This window comes from Haliotis rufescens, unplaced genomic scaffold (genome assembly GCF_023055435.1).
Source record: "Haliotis rufescens isolate VD_foot unplaced genomic scaffold, xgHalRufe1.0.p SCAF_9, whole genome shotgun sequence".
NCBI lineage: Eukaryota > Metazoa > Mollusca > Gastropoda > Lepetellida > Haliotidae > Haliotis > Haliotis rufescens.
In genome coordinates, this window is record NW_025964383.1 from 24,376,879 (window position 1) to 24,403,725 (window position 26,847).

Here is a 26,847-nt window from a genome sequence, read left to right on the forward strand (position 1 = left end):
TTGTTTCATTTCCTTCACTTCCCCTGATGAGTCTCAAGTCAAGTAGTAAGGGAAATAGGGAATTATCAAATCACCATCACATGGACAGGATTTGGGAAGACAGAATCTCCCAATGCTATCACAATGAATTATCACTTACCGTTATGCTTTTCTGTAAGTCTTGTAAAGAAACATGCAATTCTGACTGAAGATCGTGGAACACTTCCCTCTCTACTACATTCATTTGAATGGAGTATAAATTTAATTCTATGAAATTACCCGACAGATCTTACATAACCGGAAAATAATTTACCTGGGCTATTGATGGACTACAAATGAAAACCCAGGTATACTGAATCTCGTAATTCTATGAAGCTAAACAGAAAGTAGACACATTGACAAACTGAAAACATCTTCTGTTCCTGTTTCAACAGTTAAGATATGAATATCCTCTGATCTAATTTTCCGTTAGTTGACAAATCAGTTTTTGAAACAATTCCTGGTGAAATTTGTTATTACATAAATTTTATCCTTTGTGTTGAACCTGAAAGTAACCTTGACCTGTATATGCTATTCAACTTCCTCCTGGCTTGACAATCAATACAGCCAATACACTACATGAGACCAATGTCACTTCTAGTTACATGTACATTGAATAATTCAGCAGTGGTAGATATACACCCAGTCCTCATACAGGGGCAAAATATTTTATGAAAATGTGGGCTTCATGTCTACATCAGTGAAATGAATGTAATTATTACAGTAGCAGCTGCTCAGAATAAACCAGGGAGCAGACTGGATACAAGGTGGGGGTTAACATGATTATATATTACTAGGGATATAGATTTTCAGCTTTATATATCCCGGTACAGGTGCACAAACACAAAAGGATTGGTATCAGTTTGTAACCTTAACTACATTTGCATTTTTATTCCCAATCCTAAATTTCTTGTTTATCATGTTTATAGGATCTAAAATGGGTGTTAATTGTTACAGTTTTCACACAAAGATGCGAACATAAAACTGTATCATGAACTGCAAGTACAACATGAACACTGAGGGATGGATGCCAGTCACAAGTAAATGAATGTGATATGTGAGCAAGTGAATAAATGAATGTTTAATACACAGTGGTCATTTATTACGGCAACATAACTAATCAATGGACCAGTGGTCAAGCGTGAGCATCTGACCAGACAGTGGGACGATAAATCAGTCCTGTGTGTTTGTCATCTCTGGTGACCACCTATCAAACAACCATAACACCAACTGTTTCACATTTTCATCACCATAGCCACCTGAATCACATTTTCATCACAATGACCACCTGTTTCACATTTTCATCCACATTACAACCTGATTGACATTTTCATCATCATGACAGACACTAGGAAGAGGAAGTATTTAACAGTTTGGGGCAAACCACAGATCAGCCAATACTAAGTCAGTCTAAGTATTTTGCCCAAAATGATGTATTGTCTGTACCTGATCATTGCATAACATAACATTTTTGACATATTGCAATAGCTCTAATTTCCAAAATTTGAATTGTAATTGGTTACGTTGCACATACATCCATAGGTGATAGGTCTTTTCTATGAGGTAAATGTTTTCTAAATCACTATTTTTTTTAACGTGAAGATCTATCAATAAATGACATGGTAAATAGGACAACTGCATTTAGCACAAAATCTCTAACATGTTTCCAACAGACATTTTGCAAGTTAGTCGTTGAGATATACTCTGACTGAGGACTAATACTTTCATTGACATATAATACTGATCTGTGGTTATTCATGACCTGTTTAACCCTGAGGACTTGACAAGACAATGACTTTATTATTAGTGGCATGGACAGACAGGTCCTCACCCCCTGGGTTTCCTCTCCGCCTTGTGGGTGGGCGGGTCTGCTGGTAGTAGCCATCCGTCCTCCTCCTCTCCAGTTTCTTCCTTACTTTTGATCTCTGTCGCATGTTCCGATCTTCTGGTGAATTGACAGGGGGGCTTGGTCCTTCAGCGTCCATTATGATATTGATTAATGTTGATTTCGACAAATGTCATCAAAAGCCAGTTGAGAAATTTGCATATATCGCAGACAAGTGACTAGCAGACTATTTGTGTGGCTGACCTATCAGAGATAGACCAACTGTTCAATAATGAGAGCAATCAATACATGACAAGTACAAATTTTGGCAATGTCTGCTTGGGTGTACCCACTGAAGCAAAGACAGCAGGCTGAAATGCCTGTAATGGTCTTAGTTTGTATATTTCACCACAGACAACAACAGTATTGTCACTGACGTGTCAGCAGGGACTCCATGGCTATACCTTGACACATCACTTCCTTCTAACATGCAACAAAATACTTTACCCTCATAATAACATCAAAACTAGCAAAATAACTTAAATATATGTTTTTGTATAGTCAAGGGGAGGATAGATGTAGTTAATTCTAACAATTGCATGAGAAGTTATCAAATGAAGGCTACCATATGTTATTGTCTATGTGGTAAGAGGCTTCCTCTTTATACTGCTCCATTTGGGAGACGTCTACCTCAATGTTGAGCCCCAGCCCGGAACTTTCAATGAGCTCATTGTTACTTTGTTATTCGGTATGACAGTTGTGTGTGATATGACCCGGAAATCATTAAATCACTCCAAATAACATTTCTGCACTATCACAAATGGGAATAGATCTCATTAACTTGTTGACCATTGCAATTAATAATACATTAAATTGGCTATGTTCATTTCACATCTTTTGTCGGGAGAGAAATACCAAAAATTACTTTTCCACCTACGTGGATAATAAATACAAAATTATACTTACTGAAACATTATACTCATAATTCATGACAATCACAATCAATTTTTATATTGTCTGAACAAGGTCTATGAATATTCACAGAACTCATAATCTAGTTAATTGAAGGTTTTTATAGGCTGAATATATTGTGAAAAAACCCAACTTTTATTCATCAAGGATAACAAATTTATTTACTGTTTTGTCACAGTAAAAATACCCTTGTTTCAAACAATATTCTACTGATTATAATGATGTGTGTTTTTTTGTCTAAGCAAGTCTATACCATTACCATTATAATATAATCCTTTGTACTCATTTTTCACCCTTGTTTATAGCATATCTCAACCACACAGTGTTTCATGAGTGATCAATCCTGTACAGGTGGCACTGCTCCGTGGTGAAATATACAACCTTTCAACATGACCAGCTGTCAATGTTTGTCAAAACTCCCAGTACATCCCCTGTCCAAACCATTTTAAACCTATCACCGTATTACCCTATATTGCATCAGGTTCCTGACAACCTCGGGTAAACCTAATAACCAGGGTTAACCGGTTCATAACTTGGATAAAACATGCCTCCGAAGTTTTGGTTGAAAATTGTGAGCCCAAAGGCTTTTCCCAAAGTCAAGGTTTTACATTTTCAACCCAAACCTCGGAGGCGTGTTTTATCCTATACATAACATACAGCACTCCCCAAAAAACTACTTTCCAGTTAATGACAATGAAAAATGTTTTCAGACATGTAATATTTTGCAAATATTCTGATGATATCATAATAAAGTTTTTTTTCCAAACATACAACATTTATTTGGTTCATTTGAAAGGATTTAATTGTTCTTTTATATATATATTAAAAGAAATTCAATGTGAAGTACATTGAAATAGCTTTACTTTTTTCAACATAAAAACCTCATCAATAAAACATGAGGGGCCAACAGAGGAAGTGTTGTAGGTTATTGAGCATGTTTATCTGTATTTATGCCCCATCAAAGCTGATATGAATTTATTTCATACCCCATTACATGATATATATATATATATAAATATTTGTTTTTCTTCCCATCCTTTATAAGTATGCAAGACTCAGAACCATGGCTGGCATATTTATATCTATGGCCGATTATTCTATGGTATATCCACAAAATTATTAAATCATCAAGAAATTTGATTTTGTGTAAATATTACCACCCAAACACTGGACCTGAAAGTGGCCAAAGGTCCAAAACTTTCATGTGTAAGGGACATGTCTGATAGTGTTCAAAGCAATATTTCAAGATTTCCATATCCTTAAAATGACCGGTCCAGTGGGTCAATAAGGGTTATACAAGTCTGAGCTGGTACTTTAAGCCAACACAAATCAGACAGCCGCTGCCATCATTCTGAGTCCAACATACAAGGGCGGATCCAGCATTACTAATAGGGAGGGGTCTAAAATATCAAAATCATCTCCCCCATACTTTTACTGCCTACATCATACTACATTTGTAATAAATGTTATATTAGGGACTTTCTTTCTGAGTAAAGTACACATTCTCGTACTATTTTGGGTTGAGTCTCATCCAGGATTCGAACCCACACTGACAGAGTGTGCATTGTGTGTTCATAGCTTTCGGCCATGGGAGCCGTGCCAATTTACACTTATCAGAGGGGTACACAAAGTATGTGATCTAGACAACCAGTTGTTGGACTTTCATTTTAGTGAAAGCCTCGGTGGCTGAATGGGTTAGATCGCCAACTTTGTGTGCTGGTGATTAGGTGCCTCACTCTGGCAGTGTGAGTTCGAATCCCGGATAGGAATCAATCCTAAAAAGAACTTTACTAAGAAAGCGTTATCCCAAATACAACATTTGTTATATGTGACCACTTACTAAATGGCATTGTGTGTTTATACATTTGGTTTTCAAAGGCATGCCCCCATCCCAACTGGATCCGCCTAGAAATATAAATATGCTTTTTAATAAAAAGTCAGTACTCACCTGAGGAGTGGACCGGTGCATGGGTGTTACAGTGATTGTGTTGGGGTGGGGTTTGTATGTGGGGCATCCCAGAGTGCATGTGAGGGGGGACCGCATGTGGGTGGTGGTGAGGTGGGTGGGTGGTGTACTGGGGGTGGGTTGTGTAGTGAGGCCCGTATGGGTTGGGGTAATACTGGGATGCACTGTTTGGTCCTCCCTGAAAACACAAGAGAAACTAGTTCACATTTTCTGGTTTACATTTCTCAAAACACACATGTCTTATTAATCACAATCAGAGTCAGATTTTTACGTATCTCACACTGGGGTAGAAATTATTTTCCGTTTTCACTAGTCTGCAAAAACGATCTGCTTCATTGTTGACATCTACCTCATGGTAAAAGAGGTGAGTGAGTGAGTGAGTATGGTTTTACGCCGCTTTTAGCAATATTCCAGCAATATCACGGCGGGGGACACCAGAAATGGGCTTCACACATTGTACCAATGTCGGGAATCAAACCCAGGGTCTTCGGCACTTTCACCACTAGGCTACCCGACCGCCCCTGGTAAAAGGGGTAGTCGACAATGTCCTGAATCTAACAAGTCTCAGACAACCAGACTTATACTAATTTTGAATCCTGACTGACTTCAAGGAATCTTCACAGTTAGTTCTGAATATATGACTTTTGCAAAGTGTTTAATTATCAAGATTCATGATGGACAAATGAGAACAAAAATATCCACATGAAAATCATTCTTTCTCAGAATCCTTCATACTCAATAGTGATAGATAAACATGACAAAACGTCTATATCTACACTCATGCTACAATTGTATACTTTGCAAAACCGACACATATATGTACAAAAATGCAGTATAGGTTTGCTGACCAATAGACCTTGAGCCTTGATGTTATCAAGCAAGCAGAATGCATCATGTAAACTTCATCTATTAAGGTTAATTTGTTTGTGATCTGTACTGAAGTGTTCAAAGTTTAGGAGGTACTTGAGGATTGCTCAACTGGTATTTGAAAAAAAGGGAACCTCTAAATTTCAAAATGGTAAGATAAGGGTTATAACAAGGACTCCTTGACTTTCATGCTTATTTCAAACACTGGTATTGCATATATTTGAATGGGTTGCGCTCCATCTTCATGAGTGAGGTGAGGTGAGGTGAGGTGAGGTGAGGTGAAATCGGGTTTAACGTCGCGTCCAAGATTATTGCACTTATATAACGACATGCATGCATGTGTATGTGTGTGGCTGCTTGTACTAGTCCGGACTGATGCCGATTTATAGTGCTAGCTCACTGAGATACCATGCCGCAGTTTGACATGAATACCCCACTCAGATACAGTATACTGACTCTGAGCCGACCAGTCCTTGTTTTAGCCCCTTAATGCCGAGCTACTGGACAGGGTAACAACAAGTACCATATTTTAACGTCTTTTGGTATGACGCGGCTGGGGATCGAACCCCGGACCTTCCGCTCTCCGGGCGGACGCTCTACCACTAGACCAAGGAGGCGGTCTCTTCGTGACTGAGTGAGGTCTCACACCACCTGGAGTATTTTATTTCAGGCCCAGTGTCAGCTCGGAGAGGAAGGTCAGCTCAAACTGAACAAAGTCTTATTTCTTTACCACTTTGGTGATACCCATCACAAGCCGAGCATCACATTGATGGGATTCGAACCCATGAAGAGCTGTTCTTGGCAGCTGAGTATGCAACTTAGACCATTGGGCCATGAATGCTCCAGTGTTGTGTACATACGCAGGACATAAAACTAAGTACTCAACACTCTTATGGCTCTTGATCTAACAGGTGGTGACCCGTGAAGATTAGGGTTAGAATAGGTCTTCAGCAACCCATGCTTACCTTAAAAGGCGACTATGCTTGTCGTAAGAGGCGACTAACGGGATCGGATGGTCAGGCTCACTGACTTGGTTGATGCATGTCATCGATCCTGATTGCGTGGATTGATGCTCGTGATATCAATCACTGGATTGTCTGGCCCAGAGTCGATTATTTACATACCGCGGGCATATAGCTGGAATATTGCTGAGTGCAGCATAAAACAACATACCAACCAATCTAACAGGTGGTTAGTGAAGTAAGCAGTGAATACTGTAGCTGTAGAATATTCAAACAGTTCTGTCTCCGTTCATAGTCCCTACAGAAGCTTTGCGACAGTGTTGCACTGTAGCCCTGTGTAAGCTGTATGCCACTGATGACTCCTTGTTCAACGCATATAAACCACAATGCCCAAATATCTTTCTAATACGTGTCCCATATCAGCTGAACACAACAATATGTGTTATAATCACTGAATATCAGGGTTGACACCTTTCACCCTTTTTAAAGCCGAAATGTCACAAATTGATGTTGAGGTTGTGAGGAAAAAGCATATGACGTCACTCCAAAAGAGCTGTCATTCAATCCTGCTTGTGACGTCCATAGCTGTCCCTTCCTAAGGCGTGAGGAGAAATCAATGCTTCTAGTACTATGTTCAGTTGTAACTGTCACAGATAGTGATCGACCCAAACAAACAATAGTGGGGATGACAGTCAGTGATTGGCTGTCAACTCAAGCCATTGATCTTGAATACAACTGGTCCTGCATTATTCCATGCGCGTTATTTACCTGAAGGGAACTGCCGTCACTTTTTCTCCATGCAGTTTCACAAGCATTCAAATATGCAGCTCGATTTCACTTTCAGCGTATGGAATGAAGCATGAGTGAGTGAGTGATTTTACGTCCTCTTAGCAATATTCCAGCAATATCACAGCAGGGGAATCCAGAAAAGGGCTTCACACATTGTACCCATGTCGGGAATCAAACTCGGGTCTTGGGCGTGACGAGAGAACACTTTAACCACTAAGCTACCTGTCTTCCCCAAATGAAGCATGGAAGTCCAAGGGTAATTGTCGTAACTATAATGTTAAAGGGGGTCCACGGTCTGTTCCAATGTTCCATCCCGGTCCGGAATGTGTGCCATCTGTGACATGACCTGTCAATGCTGTCGTCCTAGACTATTAGGTTAATCTACATGATCATGGCTTAATACACAAAGAGTGCAGGTTTTGAACAACTTGGGCTGCCAATCTGCCCAAGCCTAGAACCCTTTTAAGAGTTAGAAAGTGCCTAGATTCAAGCACTGAGGGAGAAGCGCACTGACATATTTGATATCAAAAGCTGTTGTCGTAAGGTGTTTCCATTACGCTGATAGGGTGGGTGCAATGACTGATGAGTCCTTTGGGGCCGTGTGACAATCTATGCCACTTTTTGGCGTGAAATCGTGTCATTGAACCTTGATAGCAAATCTGCTCACACAATCATAACATTTTCACTTCTACAATCACTAACTCGCTTGATCTGTTTCTCACTGAATGACTCACTCCATCTGTACTACTTTTCCCCATCCCATAATCACCTCGAAGCCCTGACACCCACAGTGGCTCATTATTATGCAAGGAAAGTGTTGCAAGCAAAAACCAATGGTAATCATCTGGTACTGACCGTCATTGGGCTTCCAGGAACTGGAGGTTGTGGAGATAGGATGACATGTGTTAAAATTCCGTATTCATCAACTATTTGTTGCACCATGTGACCAGGCGGCACCTGCATTGGCATCGGTAATGGTGGGCCGTTGTTGGACACCATCCTCACAGTTGCTGGGCCTGAAACAAAACACAAAGTCTGTGAATACCCAAAACAAACATTTCGCACTGTCAAATGCCACATACAAACACATTTTTACAAGCAAAACTAATGCTTGACATGTATCAGATTGCCAAAGGACCTATTTTTGCAGGCGTTGGGTTTCTTGACCCATAATTATTATATAAAGAAGCTGAATAACGACCTGTGAAGTCTTATCTATCTTTTCCCCAAAATGGAGAATTGATTTTGAGAGATAAAAACCCAGGTGAAGAACAGCCATAATATCCATACAAAACGTGAAGCAAGCTCTATGCCTTGAGTAATAGTTCAGGCTTTGACAGGAAATTAAGTAAGTTGCCACAGTATGATCATTATTTATGTCAAAACATGAAGCCGAAATGCCTGTCAAACCTCCAACCCAAATAATCTTACCTCCAGTAAGTTATTCTAACAATCTTAACCTGCTACAGACAAACCATTCTCCTTTACAGTTGGCTAAAAATACCTAGACAAAAACAGCAAAGAGGCTTAGCGCTGTTGTTTCTCTAGGATGAGAAACAAACTTTTCGTGACTTTTTGACGATGCTTTTTAATGGCAACTTGAGTTCAACCACAGTTCTCCCAAGTTAGCATAACAAAAATGAACATCTACACCGGTATTTCCTGCTATCAGTGTTAACATCGGCTTGCCAGCTTACAGAAACTATTATTTATATCAATGTTGAAGAAAAACATGGAGAGACACATTTCACATCCAAACACTCGAACGAAAATAATAGAGATGCTTCAAGCAATGAGTCGACTTCAACTAGCTTGTTTGTTATATCTACACAGCTTCTCTGAATGACTTGTCATCGCCAGTTCCCTTCTTTTTGGCAAACCTAAACCCAAAAACCACAATTTCCAGAGTCATTTGTAAGCTTTTACACCAAATTTGATGCTAAAGTCAGTATTATCTTTGTTGTGGTTTACACTAATGACTTGCTAAACATATGTTCAGATTGTTTACACTTCCAATGGTAATTAGGGTATACATTTTTCCCAATTTTTTTAAACACCGAATGCTTCAATTTCTAACGCTTGTTATGTAAAGGAGACATTTGTGTTTCCATCCACAGCAAGTTCCACTTGTTTCAACAGCTCTTGCAAATGAATACAATATGTGTCAAAGATACAAATATTTGTGCAATTTAGCTCTGTTTCATAACCAAATCCATTACAGTTTATTTTTTTAAGGAAGAATTTCATGAATATTTTCGCCACTAACGTCCTTGTTCCGGGCAGCAAATGCTGGGCATTATCCTTTGTCAGAACTCGGTACACAAGTACCGGTTCACTAGATTAGCTCCATCACGGCTGTAAATATAGCCAGCCTGTAATCAAGCTGGTCCAGGACCTAAACATGTTCTCATTCACCTCCACACCTTGTGAGGCCAGAGCGAAAAGGAAAAATACCACTGGTATTTTCAGAAGCACAGATAAAACATTTTAGTGCCAGGGCAAGTGTAGATTACTGGAGGTGATCTAAGACTGGCTTATCTGCAAGCACACCCTCTTGTACAGGTAGGGAAAAGAATGGGAAAAGTTGCCAAGTATTTCAAGATCTAGTTAGACTTCACTCCAGGTACAGACAAGACTCATCTGGGAATGGCCTGCCAGGCTGTGTACTTGGTGATTATCTTGGCATCTTAATGTTTCCATTGTTTACATATTACGTCCAAAGGCCTTGCTTGACTTCCAAAGCCACTTACACCTTCAGAAAAGTTTTTATATAGAGTTTGCTCTTCTAGGAGATACTGGTAGGAAGCTCTGTTCACAGTTTCTATGTTGTTTAGGGTTTGGAGGATTGGCATTTCTATTAAATTTCCATAAAACATGTTAATTCCATCACACGTTTTAATCATAGGATGTAGGAAGTTTGTTATTTTGGGATGGCTAAGGAAGCAGCAACGTGAGGAATCGCATGGCATCCAAAGTAGTCCTCAATCTTGCATAATAATACAGGAATGTAATCACAACATGGATCAAATGTCCCACAGTCATAATTCAAGGAATCTTTTGTGACGTCCCTAGGGTTCATTTGTCAGTGATTCACTTGGATTCAAGACCTAATAATTTTTAGTCCAAAATAGATTGTCAGCTTATGAGTGAGACAAGGCCAAATTACTCAGGTCATTGACCAGTATGTTTTAACAGACCTAGGTTCATATCTAGGGTGAATCTTGTTCCACAGCTAACTAGATAGAATACCGTATTCAACGTAATAAGCGCCCCGCTCTAATAAGCGCCCACGGCGATATTTGCTAATATAATGGCTAGTGAACAATCCCAATCAGCACCCCTTCCGATTGATCAATGTACACAAGACTTATTTATTCATGCATAATACGCACTCGTGTGTTATATCACCCTTAATTATGGGCAATTAAATTCTTGAAAAATATATCTGTCGTATGTAAACATTTCAGGCTGTTAGCATAAACCACGAAATTTACGATCTTTCAACTCAAAATAATATTCTAATAAGCGCCCAATATTTCTAATTTTGAGAGCGCCCTAGGCGCTTATTACGTCAAATACGGTACATGCTAGGACCCAAGCATTCTCTACCACCCTTTGCTTGTCTTGATATGAGCATGATTCCATTTTATATTGTTTGTTCAACGACCACCTGAGCCACTAAGGGATCTTAGCGCTACAACCATCGCATGTCCTATGAATTGACACAGCATTATGAGAGTTGTTAAGTAAAGACAGTTTTGTAGAAGAAGACTACGGTGGACAATTCTACCTTGTGACCTGGCTGATGTATTGTGTCATCGTACCCAGTGAAGGCATTGGACGATGTTTACACTGTCTGCTACTGGTGTGCCTAATCTAGGCCAGATTATACATAACATGCCAACAAGATATAGCTGGCTAACTTGAAAGCCTAATTCACTCACTCGGTCAATCTCTAAACACCTTATGTTTACAAAATATTAACCAAAATAGCCCTTTTTTTATGAATCCCTGTCAACACTGCATTTCAACTATATCATGACAAATCAGCTGCGATGTGTGTGTGTGTGTGCGTGTGCGTGTGTTGGTGTGTGTTGGTGTGTGTGTGCACGTGCATGTGCACGTGCATGTGTGTCAGGGTTGTTTTTTGTTTTGTTTTAGTTTTACGCCGCACTCAGCAATATTCCAGCTATATGACGGCGGTCTGTAAATAATCAAGTCTGGATGAGACAATCCAGTGATTGTATGTATATATCTGTAGTATGTATGTCTATACAGTAAACTACGGTTATAACAAACGTGTTTATAACGAACTGATGGATATAACGAACTTACTTTTTTGGTCCCGAATATTTGCTGTAGTTATGCTGTATATATGCTTATAGCGAACTACGGTTACAACTACAACTAAAATTAGTAGTCCCTTTGAGTTCATTATAACCGTAGTTTACTGTATATACAGATACCCAATAACAGTAAATTTGCATTGTGACATGTTTTTCGTGAAAGGCACCAATTTGATAACTGAAAACTGATGAATTCTTTAACCAGGAAACAGGTCCAATGCACATAAGCCCTTCAACATTTAGATGTAAATCTGACCACCTCAGACAGAAATGCTTACAATAAACAAAGGCACTTATACTGCTGTTGTCAGGACTTGTGTAGTAAACGTGACTGCCGACATCAAGGACCTACGTATCTTGTGTTACCTGCGGTGTACATGTGGTGTGGGTGTGGTGTACGTAACAAATCTCTATGCTGCCAACTCCAGCACCTCCAGGTAGTTTCCAAACTGTCAGTGGAATATCAACAAGCCGTTCCAACTTCTAAAAATTCCTCTTCCTCGGTATGTGTCTCCAAGCTCTCAAAAAAACCAGACCGCCTCCGTGGTCTAGTGGTAGAGCGTCCGCCTGGAGCGCGGAAGGTCCGGGGTTTGATCCCCGACCGCATCATACCAAAAGACGTTAATAGATGGTACTTGTTGTTACCCTGTCTGGCGCTCGGCATTAAGGGGCTAAAACAAGGACTGGTCAGCTCGGAGTCAGTATACTGTGTGAGTGGGGTATTCATGTTAAACTGCGGCATGAAGTGCAATAATCTTGGACGCGACGTTAACCCAAATTTCACCTCACCTCACCACCTAAAAAAACCCTGCATACATGAAACTACAAAAAACAGAGCTCCACTTCTGCTGAACGCTGTGAAGAAACACTGCGAAGAAACACTGTAGGAAACAGGCTTCCTCCATTATGATGCAGAGAAAATCTCCATGTTTATACCCTGCTATTTCAAAATCAGGCTATTAACATTGACACTGAACAAGGTCTTCCCTTGACCTAGCATCAACTGTTCCCCAGGTCATATTAGCCGATATGGGATTACTGGCAGTGTTCAAAATTAAGCATGGAAGTCATGTTGTCATTGCTGTAAACATAATGGTAAAAATGAAAGATTAAGGGAGGCCCTAGATTAAGATACAATAGCCCCAAGCCTCCAGGACGGCCCCAACAATAAATGCTGACTAGTATATTATCCGCTCGATAAATAAAGTAGCACACACGTGTCTTTGTGATATATATCAAATGGTAGTTTTGTTACATATGATTTTACTCGACAAATGGTAAACAAGGCCACAAGTTTTTGTTTGTCATTCTTGCAAGCCTTAAACATTGAATACTAGTTGTTTTAAAAGGACATCTGACATCACATCCAACAGTCATATTAATAGGCAAGCCAGCACCCCCCTCCCCACCACCTCCCCACCCAAAGGTAAATTAGTTGTCGTGAATAAATATATGAAACGTGTTGCCATGTAAACGCAAAAATATTTGTTTAAACAATAAAAACTATCAAAGGGCATCAGTTCACCACTAAAATTAAAAACACTTTCACAATTGTTAACAAAACATTAACTTTTTGACCAGCCCTCGATCGTATTTGTTTGTAAGTTGTCTTTTAACATAGTCCATATCTCAACCTTTTAAGCATCCTTGTATTTTGGCATTATTTTCAGTAGATTTTAGTCTCAGTGTATGGTCGAGCATTAACTGATCCTAAGACATTTTTTTACAGGACTCGGACTTCAGAAAAGTCACAGATTGATACATAACAGAAAGGAGCTAGAGAATTTATTCATTTTTCAGAAACTGAACAAGCTAGACTGCCAAAATGTGGTGGTTTGTGAGTTTGTATGCGAGACAAGCAGGGATGAAGAGCCACATGTTGCCCCACTACTTGAGCCCTGTCGGCAGGCAGAGGGTGGGTGTGTCAAGAATAACCCATGCTCTACTTCCGCACAATCACACCTAGCCTTGCTCCTTGGCTGTACTGAAAGATAAGTCCATAGATGTGTGGTAATCCTATCCTCCTAATAGGCAAGTCTAGATATGTGGACACTACAAGGACTTCAGTCTCTTATAGGGACAACTTGTTCTTATTATTTACATAATCTAGAAATTATGATTTAAACTAATAATTATTGCCCAAGAGACCTGTGATAGTCTAACATCACACCCTTCTTGTCGGGTAGTGTATCCCTTCCAATTGTTGAACACTTAGTGTAATGTGACGTACATATTTTCATCTTTACATGATATATTTATTTGTAAATGCAGGGTTTTACACGACGCACATATGTACGCCAGTACGCACAAATGTAGAGAATGGACACAGACAAAAATACTGAGTCCCGAGGAACGCACATTAACATTCATTGCACCTACAGCACATCAACAGCAGTTATGGGTATCTGTTCTTTCACCCATCAATCATGACAACTGTCCACATGATCATTGATTCATTCCAGGCTCTAAATAATTATCAAAGTGTACTACACCATTTCATTACTTTAAAGGACCCTCATATCGCCTGTAAGGACCCTAAAATTAATTATTGCTGGTCCCCTGGACCCCTACTTTTGTAAAACCAGGTAAAACCCGGTAAATGTACTCTGATACTTCAGTTCAGAAAATTGTAGTGAAAAAATGTTTATAAAGAGACATCACCTTAGAAAATCTCCACGACATAAATTCTTAACAGGATATTTTCCTTATCATTATGTTTTAAAAATTGTAAATAGCATCAATCTGAAGCATTCTATTGGTGGAAATATGAAAACCTTTGCCAGGAATATCCTAATATTGAACAGCACATATAATAATTTGCACATTTTTAAGAAATGTTTAACAGACTGGATATCAGCATCATAAATCATGGTAAAAGAAAATAAATAAATAATAATCTAAAATATCAGTGTTCAAGTTGTTTTACAGAAGAGAAATGAAAAAATATACTGTGTATTGATTATTTATATTTAAATACATGTAGTTCATAAGAATTAATTCTTTACCTGTGAAGCCATGTTTCAAACATCTTCCATTGTATCCACCTCCACTCAACATTATGTCTCAACTATACTTGAAGAACAACTTCGCAATAATTAAATATAATTACTAGCTTACAATCCGCAGATATATCTATTTCCTATTTATACACTTCAAGATGAAGTTAAATTCAAGACAATTTCCTCTCGTCATAATGCTCACTGAAACTTACAAATACATACCACTACCAAAATAGATTTCATTCATTGCTCTGGTTTTTTATCAATTAGAATTACATCTGCGATACGACTGGCTGGATGTTGGGCTACAAATAGATGATTGACAGGTTTGGAAAAACCTGCACGAGGCCCCCAGGAAGCTGATTGGCTGTGGAAGTCCCGCGTGTGAATTGTACACAGTAGCGGAAGATAACACTGGGGTATTAGTTGAACATGCAGCCATGAACATGCAGAGAACAACATGAAACTGACATTAGCTTGATAACTTAACACATAACAGGAGGGGACCGGGAAGTAAACATCATCTGCAGATGAAGTAGAAAGTCAGGATGCTGGTCCTCCTCATCACAGACATTTTGAACTGGGAAATGCATCTCTCAGATCTTAAACAACTTCAAAAAGTTGAAATATACAAATGAGCGTGTGATTTTACACCGATTTTAGCAATATTCCAGCACTATCACGACAGGGGACATTAGAAATTGGGCTTCACACATTGTACCCAATATACAAATGAAATTTTGGCATTACCTATAATATTCCCTGATAAATGTTCAGTACTGAGGATATTATATTTTTGAATGTTTGTTATTCTTCCGTAACACAGACCACTTGAACAAAGTAGATACACGTCACTGTTATGAAACTATTGGATTTTCTGTAAGTAATTTCAAAAGAAATCACACATAAGCTATTTATCTATTCCACAGAAACAGTATGTTAATCCTGCTCGATGTGCCATATGAATATATATCCTCAGGTTGAATAAATAATCTGGTGATAGAGATCTTCGAAAATGAGGCTAATGCCTTCAACTTGTGGCTGATCAGGCCATGGTAGCCACAAGTAGGTGACAAACCATTCAGCCCCGGGTGGTGCTGCAATCTACACGTGCCAGGTGTGACGGCCTCGTTAGTGCAGGTGTCGCTTCTGGTATCTCCCCCTCAGGTTCTGTCAAACTACCTGCCACTGGTCCATGCAACATGTGCCCAGACATGCAAACAATGGAGTGATTTGTGCTAGCATGAAACAGATGACAAATCAAGCCTTTGATAAACATTAATCTTCCCTAGGTTCCCATGTTGCAGAAGTATTACCACATGGTACAAATGAAGGAATATTGATTAAATGCGTGTGGTAGGTGAAGGTATTTATAAACAACAGTTGGCCAGAGTCCACATATTTGGTAGATTTAAATAGATTTAAGCCTGTAAACAGTGTATGCCAAACTCTAAGGGTATGCTTCATCAAATATACCACACTTAACACCACTGCAGAGAAGTGCAAATGCATGGTACAAAAATAGTACCAACATTAGAAATCAATGCAAGCCTGATAGCCTGTGGCTGCTAAATATTTCAATGGGCTGGTGGGATATAGAAGACAACTACTGCTATTAGCCTGCTAGGCATTTCAAATTCACAGAAAGATATCTTTGTCTGTGCCAAAAATACATTTGTCTACCAGCTCGAATTTGTCTTTTAGAGATCTCTGGATGTATAAATGCATGGATAATTTTTGGCTGACCTTTGCAGACTGAGATAACTCCAGTGTGAGGAAAATTTCAATTGTGAGTGATTAAATACAGGATTGAATTTACGATAGCGACAGATATAGAGTAAAACTGGGTCATTTTGAGATGTTTTTTTCCACATATTATTAGGTGTTAAACAAACTCAATTTCTACTACTGATTAGGGTTATTTTGGTAACCATGAAAAGGATTATTATGATAGTGCAATGTTGAAAACAGTAGGAAATCTTGATAAGAGGTGGATGATTTGCCCAAGGAAAATGATGCATATTGATTTGATTCATATAAGTAATGACACCAACATTTTGTACCGTGGTCGGATATATAGAATGATTGAATGAATCCTTCTACCTCTAGTATAGCTCAAAGTCCAAACACAGAGACTGCGGATGAACAGAAATCAACAAGCTGTCGGAAGTCGGGCGCTGGTAGGTAGCCACGATCATTCAAGATTTCGATAGCAGCTAATAAGGATATCCTGCAGTAAATCATGTTTCCTCATCAAGTAATAAGTCACCACACCCTCAACATGTAGCCATCATGGTTAGACCATGAGGAAAGTTAGTACACCGCCAATGTTTTAAATTCCAGCCATTATCCCTTTTCTAAACTACCCCGGTACTTACTATTTCCTCTTTTGTTACATTCAGCTGAAATTATCACTTTCAGATTCTTGAGACATAAACCACTGTGTACGAATACCTGGGTTTTTCAGAGCTTGTACAGTTGGTGTCTATTCGATACCGCAACAGGAACACCAGTTACGTGCTTGGCCGATTACAGGGTTTGGAAATCCTTATATTGCTCACTTTGATAAAATCTATATGTCTGGTCCCTGGTCAACAAAGTGATCCACAAAGTGATCGTAGCGTACAACAAATTAAATCTATGTTAAAGTGTGGGAATTATGATCACCTTAGTGTTACAATGCTTAGAGTCAATCAATGACCTGGGTTTAATGCTATTTTGAACATTCAGTCATATCACAGGATGTCGACTTCACGTAGCAGAAAAGCCCGAAGCAATGCAGGATTAGACGTTTACCACCTTGGGGAAACCCACAGACACAGGTAGGGTTCTGACAAACCCCGAAACATAAACAGGGCGAACTGGGATTCGAACCCACAGTGACAGGTTTCTTGCATGCCAAAAAGCACACGACTAAGCACGGGGGAATAGTGGCGCCGCCTGTGGCCCCTTGCGAGTCAAGGCCACTCTGAGCGGTACAGTATTCCCCGCAATCCTCCATTATACTAGTGGGAATCCAACTGGCACTTGGCATACTGTAAAACCTGGGGTGGGGTGGGGTGGGGTGGGGTCTGGGGTCTTGGGTTGGGGTCTTGGGATTAGTGTCATTGCTTTTGAATTCATTTCACTATTTCATTTAGCCAAACAGTGAAAACCTAGTATTTAACATTGGCGTATGGGGACAGCTCTGACAGCCTGTGATAAACATCTAGCTGTATCCGGGGCGGTCGGGTAGCCTTGTGGTTAAAGCGTTCGCTCGTCACGCTGAAGACCGGTTCGATTCCCGACATGGGTACAATGTGTGAAGCCCATTTCTGGTGTTCCCCGCCGTGATATTGCTGGAATATTGCTAAAAGCGGCGTAAAACCATACTCACTCACTCACTCACTCTAGCTGTATCCTACACAGCTATGTTTATATGTGCGTCACTAAGTCACGTCTTCATTCTCGGCTTCAGACAGTAAACATATGATGTGAACCCAAACAAGTTCAAGACCCCAGCCCATCACCCCCCCCCCCCCCCCCCCAAGACCCCAGCCCAAGACCAAAGACCCCACCCCACCCAGGTTTTACAGTATGCCCTGGTACTTTGGGGTGACAAGAACATGTGCTCCCTTTAACTTTTAATCTATACTAAACAATCTGATATGTTATCTTCACATGCTTATGGCTGATGAATGAACCAATCTGTGATCACATTATATTACTACACAGTGTTGCTAATAATGTTTTGAGCCATTGAGTATTTTTTCACATGAAATCATTCTAATTGGGTATATTTATTTGTTAGTGTATTCAATACATTTGGACTCTTTGGGTTCAACTTTGAAAATTTACATAAGGAAGACAATTAGAAACAAAAATCTGCTAAAAATGCTGTAATAGGCAACTTCTTTTGTGCATCTGTTCATGTGCTGCCCCGAGTATTTTACAAGTAGACAACAGAGATATATGTCCAAGTTACACACATCAAGGCATGACAGCTTCCTTGCATTATTCACTGCAGTAGAATTCACGTATTTGAAGCTTGCATTCAATCACTAAATAAAGACTTGGGTGCTGTTGTACAAAGTGATTGTGGCGCTAAGGTGATCGTATCTCCCATACCTTAACATAGACTTACGACAGTTGTAATGCTAAGGTTGTTCTGTACAACGTCACCCTGGCCCACCTGCATAAATTGATCCTAGCTCTATGTTTATCTTAAGTCTATGTTTGAGTATGGGACTTACGATCATCGTAGCGCTAAGAATGCTTTGTGCAAGTGGGCCCTGTACGGATATACAGGTATGCAAGACTAAATTGAATAATTAACCACAATGCTGTTAAACAATTTGTTTTTTAAGTGTTTTTTATACGCAAACAACTCAATGATAATTGGCAAATAGTGAATTAATTTGCATATTTGCACAGATAGGCAGCTTATCTGCTGATGCACTGCACCCATCTGGTGTCATATTCTCTGCAATGACCAGGAACAATCCTTCTGATACACCGACGTCATAGGTTAAATATGCCTTTTTTCCAAATCAAAAACAGGATACACAAGCCTTCTATGAGTCAGGATCAAGCCAGCCACTAAAACATGCTATCCTTCTTTTGTACAAAGATGTTTCAAATTTGACATCTGAAAAACATATCTTGTTATAAGTTCAACACCTTTCTGCATCAGCCACTTGTTTAATTAACAAGCAAATCTGATTTAATGCACACATAATTCCCAGGAGATGCAATACTTATTGGGGAGGATATGCTGGACATGACCTTTGACTTGAGCAAGGAAGCCGATGATTGGCATACATCAGAACGTGTGCACGAACGCCAACAATACATGCTGATTTCTATGCATGCCCACAATGTGCTCTTGGCCTGACTTCTCGATTAACTGAACATGTTGGATTGCATGTGTGCACTGCGGTATACAAAACATGTGTCTCTCTAACCTCAAACATGTGGCTGAGCTGGCAAAATATACAAGCCTTGATCAAAACTGTCATGTGTGTACAGGCAATTGTGCAGTGTTGCGCATTTTTCAGACAAATTCTAAAGTGTTGACTCCTGTTCTCAGACTTGGGTGTGGGCAAAGCATAAACCAGCACAACTTCCAATCTAAAACAGACAAACAGGGTCTGGATTTCTGAGGCACTTGACTTGTTAACATGTTGCAAGCCCATGCAACATTTCACAGTACGGAGAAAAGCCATAGTGTGTTGGTCTAACAGTGAAATTTCCCTGTTCCTTGTTCAGAAACGAGGCCGTGAAACTATCAGTTGTTTCCGACATTGCATATAACAAATAGGAAAGTGTAGATAGCCGACTCTGTTAATCAATTCCAAACTAACTCGTTGCTTTGCTGGAATTGTAACACACAACTAAAAACCAAATACTATTTGTGAAGCGACAGCATGATTTGAAAAACATACAGTGAAAACTCTCGCAAACACCATGGTAGGACTTGAAATCGTTTGTAATTCTCTTCGCAGACCTGCAAACTGATTCACAAAGAGTTTGGACACGATGAACTGCACTCTGTCACACCAGAAAACTGAAACTGGGGAATACCCCTTGACTTCCAACATGTGAATCATGCATAATTACAAAGTGATAAATCACGAAGAGGATGTTGAACAATGACAAGTAATTTGACAATCCCAGGACTATAGGATAGCAATTTCACAATCATTCAACCTTGTACAGCTATCGTAAATGCAAGAGGATGGATTATCAAAACAGGATACTCAAAACATGAAACACTTACTTAAAAAATGGACAAAAAAATTGTCTTCATATTTTGATTCTTTAACACCTGCTCAATCTTAACCTAAAATGCTGTTCTAACGTTTTAAAGATGAACTAAATGCTACAGTGTCTCCTAACCCAAGTCTGGTATTAGAGCCTGTCTGAAACTCTGACACTGTCTGTGTAATTGGGGTCATCATTAACTGCTAGACCAATTCATGTAATTGAGTGAGTGAGTGAGTTGGGTTTAACGCCGCTTTTAACAGTATTCCAGTTACATCGCGGCGTGTCAGCTTAATGTGGGAGGAAAGCCCGAAGTGATGCAGGTCTCAGACGTTTACCACTTCGGTGAAACCCAAGAGCACGGGTATGGTGCTGACAAACCTAGAAACATAATTGGGGCGAACCGGGATTCGAACCCACAATCATAGGTTTCTGGCATGCCCAAGGGACGCAACTCTGCACAGTGAATCCTGTACGAGACAGATGGTGAGTCACAGGTTTATGACGTGACATGTGATGCATTCATAAGTGTCGATTGACACAACATACCAGTATGTTTGTTTGTGCATCAAACCAATCTAATATCTCTTGAATATGAGTAATTCGTCATATTATTAACTAACATACTGTACATAGTTCTCACGTTTCTTTTGTCAGTGATGATAGTAACTTCCTCCCTAATCGAGGTTACGCCCATACATTGTACACAAACCAAACACTGGGGTCCATATGATGTTAAAATACCGTATTCAACATAATAAGCGCTCTATAATTAAAAATAGGGAGCTCTTATTAGAATATTATTTTTAGGGAGCTCTTATTAGAATATTATTTTGGTGAAAAAAAACAGAGTTGAGAGATATATTTAGTGGTTTATGCTGACAGCCTGAAATGTTTATGTACGACAGATATATGTTTTACAGAATTTAATTGCCAATATTAAAGGGTGCATATAACACAGGAGGGCGTATTATACGCGCATAGGGGAAGGAACCGGTGCATATTATATGCGAATAGGGGTCGGAAGGGGTGCTAATTGGGATTGTTCACTAGCCAATATATTAGCAAATCTCGACGTGGGCGCTTATTAGAGTGGGGCGCTTATTACGTCGAATACGGTACCCTTATTCAGTGGCTGCTTCTTGAAGAATAGCCCAATTGAAAATAATTGCTGCACTCAGAGATATTCCAGCAAAATGAACATAGCCCGTAACTGATTGAATATGGACCCGACAAATGTGTGACTGACTTTGTGAGCTTCATGCCATGGTGTCGGGGTATGACACGCAATCAACCAAGTCACCAATGCACCAAGTGCCCGATCCATTTTAACCAAATTTAACCCAGACTCCCCACAAGGATAAAATGAAGTTATTCTCATGCTTAATTGCAAACTTCCCATGATGTTGTACTAAGAACAAAAACAAATGTCCTGTGTTGTTATTTCCTCTTTGTGGGAATCAGTTTGTATCGCTTTGAAGCCAGAACCAATCACAGGCAAGGCAAGAGAATAGTTGAGAGAAATGTGTATGACTTCTACCCAGGGAGTGAGTATGGTTTTATGCAGGGATCTGGAAACCGGTCTGTGCGCCGGACTTGTCCGATTGTGACAGCAAAATGTCCAATTTGAAATCTTGCAAACCAGACATTATAAAATTTGCCAACAGACATTTTCGAAAAAGTAATAGCAGGACATTACAACCTGTGACCAGATATCATAACAAAGGATACAAAGTAAAGATGTGAGGTGAGGTGAAATGGGGTTTAACGTCGTGTCCAAGATTATTGCACTTATACAGCGACGTGCGTGTACTGATGCCGGACTGATGCCGATTTTATAGCGCTAGCTCACTGAGATACCATGCCGCAGTTTAACACGAATACCCCACTCAGACACAGTATACTGACTCTGAGCCGACCAGTCCTTGTTTTAGCCCCTTAATGCCGAGCGCCAGTCAGGGTAACAAGTACCATCTTTTAACCTCTTTTGGTATGATGCGGTCGGGGATCGAATCCCTGACCTTCCGCTCTACGGGCGGACGCTCTACCACTGGACCACGGAGGCGGTCTACAAAGATAAGAGCTGCAACCAGACTGCCATGTGTTTTTGTTGTTGATAAGTGTATACACGACTTGCAAGGGTGACTGGACTGGATTTCATCAATATCAAGGCTGGCGTCACACATTGTATCCATGTGAGGAATCAAACCTGGACCCTTGGTGTGATGGGCAAACGCTTTAGACAATAGGCTAACCTGTGCCCCTCTATCCAGGGATCATACAGTAGGCCATGAACAGTACACAGTCTCATTAATTCCAACCATGTGACAATTTGGGCAAGTGAATATTTTCCATCATTTAGTTGATAAGAAAGGGATGCTGATATGATATGAGAAACTTCATCCTTGGCAGAGTCAAAACACCCTCAAAGCATCAGCAGGCATTTGGGTCAAACTGACTTTATCTTGTCATTAATGATTTAACAACGTGCTGCTTGTGTGAGGCTGGTCTACTTAAACAGACACTTGCTGGACCACTGATACCTTCCCTCTCTGTGTACACAAATAAATGTACATTACGCCAGGAACTGTTTTTTCCCCATCTCAGATAAGGATCATATGGGCTTCAGTATCACTCCAAAATAATTTGATGGGGATAAATAGATTTTGAAGGCTGTGACTAAAATGCTAGTGGTAGATTTTACTCCTACATTCGGGCTATCTTAGCCTAAAAACTCACTAGACTTGGGGATCATGCTTGTGGTGATCAAAGATTTCTTAAACTTCACTGCATAGACATGTGAAATACCCTGCTTCAAGAGATGTAATTCTGGTGAGGTGAGGCGAAATGGGGTTTAACGTTGCGTCAAAGATAATTGCACTTATGTAGCAACGTGCATGCATATGTGGGTGGCTGCTTGTACTAGTCCGGACTGATGCCGATTTTATAGTGCTAGTCCACTGAGATACCATGCTGCAGTTTAACATGAATACTCCACTCCGACACAGTACACTGACTCCGAGCCGACCAGTCCTTGTTTCAGTCCCTAAAAGCCAAGCGCCAGACAGGTTAACAACCAGTACCATCTTTGAATGTTTTGGGTTGACACGGCCGGGATTCAAACCCCAGGCCCTCTGCTCTCAAGGTGGATGCTCTATCACTAGACCACGGAGGCGGTAAGGTAATTTTGGAAAGAGAGGTTAGTTGAGTGGGTGGATGAATGCAAGGGTACTGAGTGAGGGGTAGAATGGTTGGCAGGTGAGTGGGTAAGTGTGTAGATGAGTGGGTGGTGGAGTTGGTGGAAAAGTTTTGTGTGAGTGGTAGAGTGGTTGACAGGTGGGTGGGTCAGAGTGGGGATCAGTGGTTGGAAGAGTGAGTGGTGGAGGAGATGGATGAGTGGATAAGTATTGTGTGAGTGGTAGAGTGGTTGAATAGGTAAGTACGTAAATGTGTGGTTCCAATAGTGAAATGTGGAGTGGATGGATGAGTGGAGGTGTATTTGTGTGGCAATATATTTGGACAGGTGGATGGGTTGCAAATGGAGGAGAGAATGGAATAGTGAGTGTTTTGAAGAATTTTGTGTTAGTGGTGTAGAGGAGATGTCTGGTTGAGTTATTTGACAAGTGGTTGGTTCAGTGAATGTGCTGAAGATTTAGTGTGATGAAGAGTTGGTGGTCCAATGAATGGTTGGTTTGTTGTTTTACGCCGCACTCAGCAATATTCCAGCTATATGACGGCGGTCTGTAAATAATCGAGTCTGGACCAGACAATCCAGTGATTGATATCATGAGTGGTTCTACGAGGGGATGAGGATGGGGAACTAATGATTGGTTAGATGAGTGAGTAGGTGAGCAAGTAATCAAAAAGGCTTCACACAGGGTTTTTTCCATCAATACAGCAACCATGAGGCAGATGCCCCAGGAATGGATTCACATATTGCACACACATTTTGGAATCAAAGCCCACCCTTCTGAGTGACCAGTGACGCATTGGGCCGGCCACATGGCTGCCGACCAGTCCTGATGATGAATGAAATATTTTTTTCTTAAATCCCTTTCTGTGAACATAAAAACTTCCTTATAGATATGATTACAGAATTTACAAATAATGTCACAGTTCACTATGGGTGTGTTTGAAATACACCTAAAGGCTGACAGCATAATGCATCAGCACACAGTCTTGTTTGCTGGGAAATCCAACATTGGAGAGTGTGAACCATTTTTCGCTATATGCTAATTATGTAATGCAAACCAAAGATAAAGTTACAATCACACTGCCTCAATGTGCTGATAACGTAATTGGTTGAAATTCCTGTATTACACGGAGAACAGAATGCCCCCTAATCCGGAACAGGAACGCTGGAATGTCATAGCAAATTTACATGCACACCAGTTCTAGATCATAACTTGGTGCACAACTGGTTCCTAAATCTGGTTTGCCTTCTTGAAGTCTGTCAGCAATGGGAATTAGGGCTGGATTTCTTCAAGAACTTATCATGTGACATTTGATCTTGAAAGCGAATTTCTCAGAGCTGAAAACAAATTTTGAAAACAGGGCATGAAAAAAGTGTTTTTAGTCTGAGAAACTTCCTCCCTTCCCATGTTTGTATGAGATTCAGATCTGTTTTAAGTCTCCCACAAAAATGTCACCTTGACACACAAAGTGTTTCAGCAGTTAAATTCCCCCTCTGGTTCCATCTGGGAACATGGATTGAGGTTACCAAGGTTACCAAGCTTCACAACCACTTCATAGGTGAGGAAAAGAAATCATCTTTCATCAAAGAACCAAGTAATGAAAATTCACCATCAAACTAAAGCATCCATGAACAAAAAGACTTTTGAAAACTAAAACACTGTCTCAGATCTTAACATTAACATAATTCACTCTGCTTATTGACATCTCATAAACAGATTTTATCCTGAACAAAAACCATATTTGATGTAAAAAGTGCCCAGGGTGCTCTCAAAATAAGAAATAGGAGCTCTTATTGGAATATAACTTTGGTATAAAAAAAAACAGAGTTGAAAGATTGTTAATTTCTAGGTTTATGTACCTGAAATGATACAAAAGAAGAGTCTATGCGTATTATACACGACAGATATATTTTTCCAGAATTTAATTGCCCATAATTAAAGGTGCATATATTACACGAGTGCGTATTATACACGAATAAATAAGTCTTGTGTACATTGATCAATCGGAAGAGGTGTTAATTGGGATTGTTTACTAGCCAATATATTAGCAAATATCACCGTGAGCGCTTATTAGAGCGGGGTGCTTATTACAGGAAATACGGTAAGCAGTGATCTTATGCCAAAATGTTTCCTATGTTAACACCTTGGTGCATAAATGCTATATATTTAGTTAGTTTCATTTTGAAAAACGTCTTTCTGAAAATCTCAAACAGGTGTTGTGTGATAATTTAGGCAATAAGTTGAAAGCATCAGACATGATGAAGTGATGATGAAGATGACCTCCCAGCAGGTGTGTGTTTCATTGCATTTCCTTCTGTCAATCAAGCCATCATTGCCAAGGAATCTTCAGCAAATCAAATTTCATAAAAGTATCATAACAGGTTTCAACAAGATGTTTCTAAATCATATGATAACTAACACCATTACCATTTTACTGCCTCACCGCAATTACATTGTACTAACTTCTGATAACTCACCTTACAGATAAAAAGGGTTTGCTTTTTAATATTTAGTGTTAGTGTTTTATTTCTATTGTTATCGTTAAATTGTGTTTTATAATTACAGGGATAATTCTTGGGTGTTTTTAGCCCATAAACTTGAAAAAAGGCCCACATTTTCAAATACAATGGGGCATTTTAACATGGTGCTGTATATGGGCAAGTGTGGGTGTACCTCTGGAATATATGACATTTTCACATAAAGGGCCCATGACAGAAAATTCCTAGAGTGAACCCTTCTCTTATCCAGTGTATACAACATTCAACCATACAAATCAACTAACAAAACTGCCACTTCCATGTACAAGGATTTCCAGCCAGTATTCTTCCAACAGCCCAAACTTTTCCCTTTATTTCAGCAGTCTTAATATGTCAACTATCAATAGCAGTACTATTATTACAAGACCTAAACACATTGGACAAGAATCAGACTAATCTGCGATAGAAACTAACAGTTTTCGTCCACTAGTCCTTATAATCATAACATATAGCAAAGCCACTAAAAAGGGCAAATTAGTCCTCATGATACCTTAACTAAGGGGATTCCGAATGGACTCCATGACTAGTGCCAATTTCTAACACTGCTTATGCTCAAAAGACTGACTACTATTGTGTTTAATGTTGCATGACCCAAAGACACTGGTATTCCAACACTCACAAAGAGTTTTG

The 26,847-nt window shown here is 39.8% G+C and overlaps 1 protein-coding gene across 6 annotated transcripts in view; it reads right to left on the minus strand.

Annotated features, from left to right (window-relative positions):
* The window catches only part of LOC124117022 (fibronectin type-III domain-containing protein 3A-like), a 175,147-nt gene that overhangs the window by 29,141 nt on the left and 119,159 nt on the right, over positions 1–26,847 (minus strand). For all 6 annotated transcript variants that reach the window (XM_046478693.2, XM_046478691.2, XM_046478692.2 and 3 more), the window contains 3 exons: positions 8,255–8,415; positions 4,764–4,959; positions 1,850–1,990 (listed from right to left, as the gene is read on the minus strand). In XM_046478693.2, coding sequence (XP_046334649.2) covers positions 1,850–1,990; positions 4,764–4,959; positions 8,255–8,415 — 498 coding nt within the window. The remainder of the gene's footprint in view (positions 1–1,849; positions 1,991–4,763; positions 4,960–8,254; positions 8,416–26,847) is intronic.